Source organism: Eptatretus burgeri, chromosome 2 (genome assembly GCF_056783735.1).
Source record: "Eptatretus burgeri isolate ZD-2024b chromosome 2, Ebu_testis_v1, whole genome shotgun sequence".
Taxonomy (NCBI): domain Eukaryota; kingdom Metazoa; phylum Chordata; class Myxini; order Myxiniformes; family Myxinidae; genus Eptatretus; species Eptatretus burgeri.
This window is the reverse complement of record NC_140962.1, coordinates 53,537,834-53,546,616: the sequence shown is the minus strand read 5'-3', so window position 1 is coordinate 53,546,616 and position 8,783 is coordinate 53,537,834. Positions and strand designations below refer to the sequence as shown.

Sequence of the window (8,783 nt, the reverse complement as noted above, 5' to 3'; positions counted from 1 at the left end):
AATAACCCCTTCTGGTAAAACTACCAAAATCACGAATCACTGCTCACCTTCACTCTTTCATTCCTCTTTTTTCCCACCTTTGGAATAAACTCCCACACTCTCTTCCATCCCATTCTTCCCTCCAGGCCTTCAAAAGAGCAGTTCACCACAACCTCTTATCTTCCCCCATCCAAAACCATGATCTTTTCTACTCCCGTAAATATTTCAAAACTCCTTTTTATATGCACTAACATGCATAGCTGAACATGAGCTCATGTAAACAACCTGTTTTTATGCCATTCGTTAAATTAGCTTTTCTTTGAGTACAAACGTTTTGCTCATATATTTCATAGGCACTCACTTTATTGCAATGTCACAAGAGTTTATGAGGGTGTGCGAGTTGAATTCAAGCAGGGCTTTGCATTAACAATTCAGGTTAGGTCAAATATGGGAGCATGCGCCAGAGCAGCGCGTCGCTGCGCCCACTTTCTGCCAGTATGCCAGGGGCCTCCGTCTGGCCATCCCCCAGGCAGATGCCCAGCCCATCCCCATCTCCATGAGATTCTGATCAACCTGCTGCAACCACAAGGCACATGTTCAGCCCATTGGCCTCCTCCTCCTGATCAGCATCAGGAAAACGAGCCACATGTCCATACAGCCGCAGTTGACGCTCACGGACTATGCAGGTAACAAATCTCATTTGTCTCAATCAGCAACCGCTCGTTGGACACAACGTCCGACCAGTAATAGCCAAGGATTCTCCGAAGAGACCTGGTACCAAAGGAATTAAGTCTCCATCTCACATCCATAGAGCAAGACTGGAAGCACCAAGGACCTGAACACTCGGACTTTCGTCCTCCCGCACAAGTACCGGCAGCGCCTCACCCCATGATCCAGTGAATCCATGACTCCCCAGGCCTGACCCAGACATCTATTGACCTCTGGCTCACAGCAAGCAGAGACATGAATATCACTGCCAAGGGAAATGAATCTCTCCACAACCTCAACATCTTCACCACAAACAGGCACAGACAGGACAGCAGCATCCAATATGTCACCGAAAGCCTGGATCTTCGTTTTGACCCAAGAAACCCGTAATCCCAACGGCTCCGACTCCTCATTCAGCACCTCGAGGGCCCCCAAGAGGATGTCTAAAGTCTCCGCAAAGATGACTGCATCATCTGCAAAATCAAGGTCCGAGATCTTGACATTGCCAAACGATGCACCGCAACTTGATCTCTCTGACATCCTCCCCATAATCCAGTCCATACAAGTACTGAAAAGTGTGGGGGCCAGTACATACACCTGACAAACTCAAGTCAGAGATGGTACCACCACACCTCACAGCACTCTCAGTACCAGAGAATAGTTTAGAAATCAGATCGAGCAGTTTTGGTGGCACCCCACGAAGACCAAGAATCCTCCAGAGGACATCCCGATTCACTGAATCGAATGCTTTACAGAGATCAACATACGCTGCAAGCAGCCCCTGCAAAAATTCTTGACTGCGTTCGGTGAGGACATGAAGAGCAAGGATACGGTCATCGTTGACCTCTTTGGTGTAAAGCCTGACTGCTCTGGACGCTGGTGCTCAAGCAGATGGTGGCGAACCCTATCAAGAATTATCCGAGCAAAGACCTTGCCCGGCACTACGAGCAGTGTCACCCCTCGGTAGTTGTCACGGTCTTGACGATCACCCTTCCCTTTACAGAGAGGGACAACAAGGCCCCTCTTCCAGTCATATGGGATGATGCCTGTGTTCCAGGCAGAACACAAAACTGCATGCAACGACACGAGTGCAGCATTTCCAACAGCCTTGAGAAGTTCAGCAGGAATGCAACAGATCCCTGGAGCTTTACCCCGTTTCAACCGGGGTAAATCTTAGTTTTGATAGCCTGGATCTTAGTTTTGACTGTGCTTCCACAAACTGTGCCTTTGTTTCCACAAACAAAGTTGGACCACAGTTGATTGGAAGGTCAGCAACAGGGATTGCAACACCCCTGATATCCCAATTTGACAGCTGGTGGATCAGCCTGGTACAACCGCTCAAAGTAACCGGCCCAGCGGGCCTTCACTTCGGATTCCTCTGTCAATAGCCTACCACCCTCTGCTATAACTGCAGTATACCGAGGGATGGGCTTGGACAAACGCAATGCATGAATTCCCCTGTAAGCAGGACGAGAATCACTTGACCACAGGTGATGCTCTACCCCCTTACAGATTCCTCGCACATAGGCCTCCTTGTCCACCCTCAGTGCACATCCAGTTTTACGCCTCAGCTCTCTGAACAGCTCAGCTCTGCCATTCAGCCTGGCCCAGTGACTCTGGGCAATGGTATCCAGTGTCCCTTGAGAGACAAAATTATTCTTCACCCTACGCCTACGGTGAGTTCCAAGACATCAACCGGCAACATCAAGGACGGTGGTCTTGAAGGCACTCCACAACTCTTCAAGATCCCCCAAAGCACCCAGACCGCCCAAATCTCCACTCAGGCTGTTCGCAAACTCCTCAGCTCCCCTCTCATCCTTGAGCTTACCAACATCCAACCTCGGCTGGGATGGCACCATTCTCCAGGATTTAAGGTGCAACTTCAGAGTTGCTACAACAAGCCGGTGGTCAGTATTGAGGAACTGAGCACTCCGGTAGACCCTGCAGTTCTGGATCATCCTCCAGCAACCATCAACAAGCACATGGTCAATCTCCTTTGCCACACTACCAGCGTTGGAATACCAAGTCCAGTGATGAGCTTGTGGGCGCTGAAACCATGAACCGGCCACCCTATAAGTCAAGACATATTGCAAAGTCAAGGAATGTAGTGCTACTCTTGTTCACAGTTCCAGACCTATGGGGACCAATATATGTCTCATAACCATTCCTATCAGTTCCAGTCAATGCACTGAAATCCCATAAGACTAGAAGTGTATCGCGTCTGGGGCACTGATCAACCACAGACTCGAGCGTGGCATAGAATGCATCCTCCACGGTGAGATCACTTGTCTCAGTCGGAGCATAAACAGAGACCAGGAAAATGACACCCAATGAGTGACGAATCCTTAGTCTCATAATACGCTCGTTGACCGTTTTTACCTCAACTATTACTGGAGTCAGCTTATTGGACACAGCTACAGCAACTCCTTGGGTATGGTAGCCATCAGAGCGACCAGACCAATAGTAGGTAGAACCACCCTCCATGATTTCTCCGCAATCCGGTTTCCAAACCTCAGAGAGAGCTGCAATTCCGATGTTCAAACGCTTGAGCTCAGATGATAACACAGACAGGTCATCATCCTCTCTTGGGGTTGTACATTCCAGGCACCCACCCGAAGGGACCACCTCAGGTTAACCCAAAGAGACCGCCGTCTGGTGGACGACACCTCATTACCACTCTGCCACACTCTCCCGCAATCCGACCCAGGGATGTTACCCCGTGGTTTCCCTCCTATCATCAAAGATTGGGGGTCCCGAAGGCTTTGCCCCAATCCCGTCATCCGGTGAGCTGCCCTGCGAAGGGAAGCTGCACAAGAAGTATTCCCACAGAGTGGGTTTTCAGATTTTTTTTAATGCTTCTGGAATGTTTTGCGGAATGAAGGGTTTTGCAGTGGCCGAAGTGCAAATCCTGCCACCAACCTCCTTATAAGAAGTAACCCAACTGCAGGAGGACGTCCGCAGACACAGTTGGGCACTAGATATGGATGGCTGTTGGCTCACAAGGAGCTCCTCTGCCCTTTGACAGGTTTGTTCTCCATCCTGCTGGGTATCCATATCATACACCCTCCTCACCAGCAAACCTGGTGGGGGAGACGGTTTAGCCACTGACAACCTGACCATGGAACAGGTTGGCACTGGTTTACATGATACCCGAAGCAAGTCACAGATCTGATCTGGCCTGACCTAACCTGATTAACAATCCATTCAAAGACATCTTCTTCAAAATGGATGATTAAGGTGGCTGTCCTGTGTTGAGACCATACCCTGTGCAGAGCGTTGGTGCTGCCTCAGCAGTCTCCTTGTCTATTGGGCACAATACTGGATGGGTTGCCACTCCAACACAGGATATCAGAAAGTTGGCACTCATATTGCCGACCTCAGAAGGATGACAGCAGTCAACCCCACCTGGTATTAATGCAACAGCCGAGTGGTATTTGAACTCAGGATCTGAGGATCCCAAGCCCACCACTCTAACCATTAAGCCAACACCAGGCATGAGATGTACATCTGGTATCCAATCCAGACCAAATAGCTTACTAGTGAACGTACGCACATACACCCATGTTATCCTGCCTCTTTAAATTTCTCCATTTATCAGAGATGTTTTCCATTCCACACCCAGATTTTGTTACCATGAACATTGTATTCCAAGTTATGCCTTATCTCTATTGTCCTTTTGTCATTCTATTTACTGGTGCATGCCCGTACATGCAAAAAAAAAAAAAAGCTTTCAAACCGCGTGCCAGAAACAACCACACAGGCCGTTCCTTCGCTCTTGCATGCCCGTACATGCGTTGCCATACGTGTGTGGCTGTAGGTGCAAAAAAAATATTTCGAATAACCACACAGGCCGTTCCTTCGCATTGTGTTTAAGAAAATCGAGAAAGTACAGAAATCGAGAAAGAAAGAATACAGTAAGTCGATAAATCGAGAAAAAAAATCGAGAAAGAATACAGAAATAGTCACTATCCGGAAGTTACGCCCTCACTGTCCGGAAGTTCACATATCGCAGTTACGATTATTCGCAATTTAGTTTTAATGGCCATTTATTCAATTAGCGCCAACGTATTTTGCCTTTTCGCAATGTCGTCGCAAGGAAAAACACAGAGAAGAGAAAAAAAAAACATATGTGCAACAACAACAAAAAAACTTTCAAACAACTACACAGGCCGTTCCTTCGCTCTTTTTGCACAACGACTGGATTGGGGCATTGTGTTTATCTATAAATGCGCATAAGAAATCGAGATATTATTAGAATACACGATCCGGAAGTCCGTACGTTGTAACCCATAATGGGGAACGCGGCTGAGAATCTCTTCCCTATCAGCCACACCTACGCAGCAACGTGTCCTGTCATTGGTTGGTAAATAAATGGCCATAACTTGGGAAGCACTTGTCCGATTAATATCAAACCTTGAAAAGGCACATCCACAGGGCCCCAGCAATATACCTGGCAAGTTTCAATTAGATCGGACCAGTGGTTGTTGAGAAACAGTGGTCACACACACACACACACACACACACACACACACACACACACACACACACACACACACACACACACACACACACACACACACACACACACACACTGCTGAAATCTATATTAATATTTTGGCACGCCCCTTTCTTTGTTCCACCATCATATTTTTGTTACTGCATGAAATGAAACAAATTTGGCACATATACTAATGATATTATTGTCTTCCTTAAGAGGCCCCTCAAAATTCGTTTTGATGCATTTTCACAAACTCCAACGGATTCCATTCAAATTCGGTACGATTATGGCTTTTGGTCAAACTTAGGTCATTGGCTATAAATTTTTTCCATAACCCTTCCGATATTCGAAAAAAATCGATAAATCGATATCCGTTATGGGATTTTCCACTCAAATCCACTCAAATTTAAGGCCGACGGGGGACGCAAATTTCCACGTTGCCCCGGGCGCTGTTTACCTCCGCTACGCCAAGCTGTTAGGGTTAGGGTTAGGGTTTGGGTTAGGGTTAGGGTTAGGGTTAGCTACCCTAACACTAACCCTAACCCTAACCCTAACAGCTAACCCTAACCCTAACCGCTAACCCTAACCGCTAACAGCTATTCAGGAAATTTGCAAGAAAGCCCGGACAACGCCAGGCTTTATTGCTAGCCCGAGCAACGCCGGGCATTACTACTGGTTATAGATAGATGAGCATCTTGTCTTCAGGTCAGGGTCAGGTATGGGAGCATGTGCCAGAACAGCGCGTCGCTGCGTCCACTTTCCGCCGGTACTCCAGGGGCCTCCGTCTGGCCATCCCCCAGGCAGATGCCAGGCCCATCCCCATCTCCTTGAGATGATGGTCAACCTGCTGCAACCATGAGGCACGTGGTCGGCCCACTGGCCTCCTCCACTCATGAGACTCCCTCGCTGAGAGAATCTGGTGAGCAGGATCAGCGTCAGGAAAACGAGCCACATGTCCATACAGCCGCAGCTGACGCTCACGGACTATGCAGGTAACAAATCTCATCCGAGTCTCTCTCAGCAACCGCTCGTTGGACACAAAATCCGACCAGCGATAGCCAAGGATTCTCCGAAGAGACCTGGTACCAAAGGAATTAAGTCTCCGTCTCAGATCCTTGGTCAAAGTCCAAGTCTCGCACCCATAGAGCAAGACTGGAAGTACCAAGGACCTGAAGACTCGGACTTTCGTCCTCCCGCACAGGTACCGGCAGCGCCACACCCCATGATCCAGTGAATCCATGACTCCCCAGGCCCGACCCAGACGTCTATTGACCTCCGGCTCACAACCTGCGGAGACATGAATATCACTGCCAAGGTAAGTGAATCTATCCATGACCTCAACATCCTCACCACAAACAGACACAGACAGGACAGCAGCATCCAAGATGTCACCGAAAGCCTGGATCTTTGTTTTGACCCAAGAAATCCGTAATCCCAGGGGCTCCGACTCCTCATTCAGCACCTCGAGGGCCCCCAAGAGGATGTCTAAAGTCTCCGCAAAGATGACTGCATCATCTGCAAAATCAAGGTCCGAGATCTTGACATTGCCAAACGATGCACCGCAACTTGATCTCTCCGACATCCTCCCAAAATCCAGTCCATACAAGCGCTGAAAAGTGTGGGGGCAAGTACACATCCCTGACGAACTCCAGTAACAACTGGAAATAAGTCAGAGGCGGTACCACCACATCTCACAGCACTCTCAGTACCAGAGTATAGTACAGACATCAGTTTTGTTGGCACCCCACAAAGACGAAGAATCCTCCAGAGGGCATCCCAATTCAATGAATCGAATGCTTTGCAGAGATCAACATAGGCTGCAAGCAGCCCCTGCCGAAACTCTCACCTGCATTCAGTGAGGACACGAAGAGCAAGGATACGGTCAATCGTTGACCTCTTTGGTGTAAAGCCTGACTGCTCTGGGCACTGATGCTCAAGCAGATGGTGGCGAACTCGATCAAGAATTATCTGAGCAAAGACCTTGCCCGGCATTAGAGCAGCGTCACCCCTCGGTAGATGTTGCAGTACTTGCGATCACCCTTCCCTTTCCAGAGAGGGACAACAAGGCCCCTCTTCCAGTCAGTTGGGATGATGCCTGTGTTCCAGGCAGAGCACAGAACTGAATGCAACAACACGAGTACAGCATTTCCACCAGCCTTGAAAAGTTCAGAATGGATGCCACAGATCCCTGGAGCTTTGCCCCGTTTCAACTGGTTCACCGCAGCCCGTGTTTCCACAAGCGATGGTGGACCACAGTTGATTCGAGGGTCAGCAACAGGGATTGTAACACCCTTGACGTCCAACTCGACAGTTGGGGGATCAGCCTGGTACAACCGCTCAAAGTAACCGGCCCAGCGGGCCTTCACTTCAGACTCCTCTGTCAAGAGCCTACCACTCTCTGCTCGAACTGCAGTGCTCCGAGGGATGGGCTTGGATGAACGTAATGCGCGAATTCCCCTGTAAGCGGGACGAGAATCACCTGTCCACAGGTGATGCTCTACCCCCTCACAGATTCCTCGCACATAGGCCTCCTTGTCCACCCTCAGTGCACGTACAGTTTTACGCCTCAGCTCCCTGAACAGCTCAGCTCTGCCATTCAGCCTGGCCCTGCGACTCTGGTCAATGGTATCCAGTGTCCCTTGAGAGACAAAATTCTTCTTTGCCCTGCGGTGAACTCCAAGGCATCCACCGGCAACATCAAGGACGGTGGTCTTGAAGGTGCTCCACTTCCTTGTCTTCCTGCCCCATATATTTTTAATAACAAGAAACATCTTCCCGCTTTTTGCCTTTCTTTCTACAAGAGAGCAACTGACATTCTCAACATTATTTGAACGATCCTTGAGGATCGTAATCGGTAATTCCGAACGTAGTGTTGCACAAAAATCAAACATCATTTCGGTCTTTCATGAAGGTCTTTATGAGACCTCTGGTGTTGGCTTTATGAGACTTTTATGAGCCTCTGTGTTGGCTGGAACAATGACGTGGCAACATTCACCATTCACTAAAGGAGTACTTATTTTTTTTTTCCACCATTAACTTAAACTATGGGTTTTTTTTTTCTTCAGCTCACAGCATTCCAGAATATATTTGACAAGATAATGTGCTGTAAGTATCTGCTGTAAAGGCTGCAATGTCTGTAGTATTTTCTTCTTTTGTCTGTTCAATCCCATTCCTCCCTCCAGAGCTTCAAGGTGACAATACACCACCACCTCACACCTTGGGTCATCCTCTATCTATACCTACCAGTGATAGGTTCTAACTTCATCAACCCTTCTGCTGCCCTCTCACCCATTTTCTACTTTGAAGTTGCTCGGTTTTCTTTCTTCCTCCTCCTCTTCATTCTTTCACCCACCTCCCCCCCTCCCCTCCACCCCAACTCTCCTGTTCATGAAAATGTGTTGACTTGCACGCTTTTCCATTATTCGACACTTTGTATCGAAAAACAAAAGTAGATAAGCAAAAACCATAACGTAATCAATAATATTTTCGAGAAACTAATGTAAACAATCTTCAACTTACTCAAAACGGAGGGATCCTTTCTGCAGAACATTATCAAATAACCAGCGGAAGAATAAATCCAAGCTGCAGCAGAATAACA

At 48.2% G+C, this 8,783-nt stretch overlaps 1 protein-coding gene across 5 annotated transcripts in view; it reads right to left on the bottom strand.

Moving 5' to 3' along the window:
• The window catches only part of LOC147032063 (osmosensitive cation channel TMEM63C-like), a 107,545-nt gene that overhangs the window by 19,524 nt on the left and 79,238 nt on the right, over positions 1-8,783 (bottom strand). For all 5 annotated transcript variants that reach the window (XM_085869356.1, XM_085869353.1, XM_085869355.1 and 2 more), the window contains one exon: positions 8,705-8,767. In XM_085869356.1, coding sequence (XP_085725482.1) covers positions 8,705-8,767 — 63 coding nt within the window. The remainder of the gene's footprint in view (positions 1-8,704; positions 8,768-8,783) is intronic.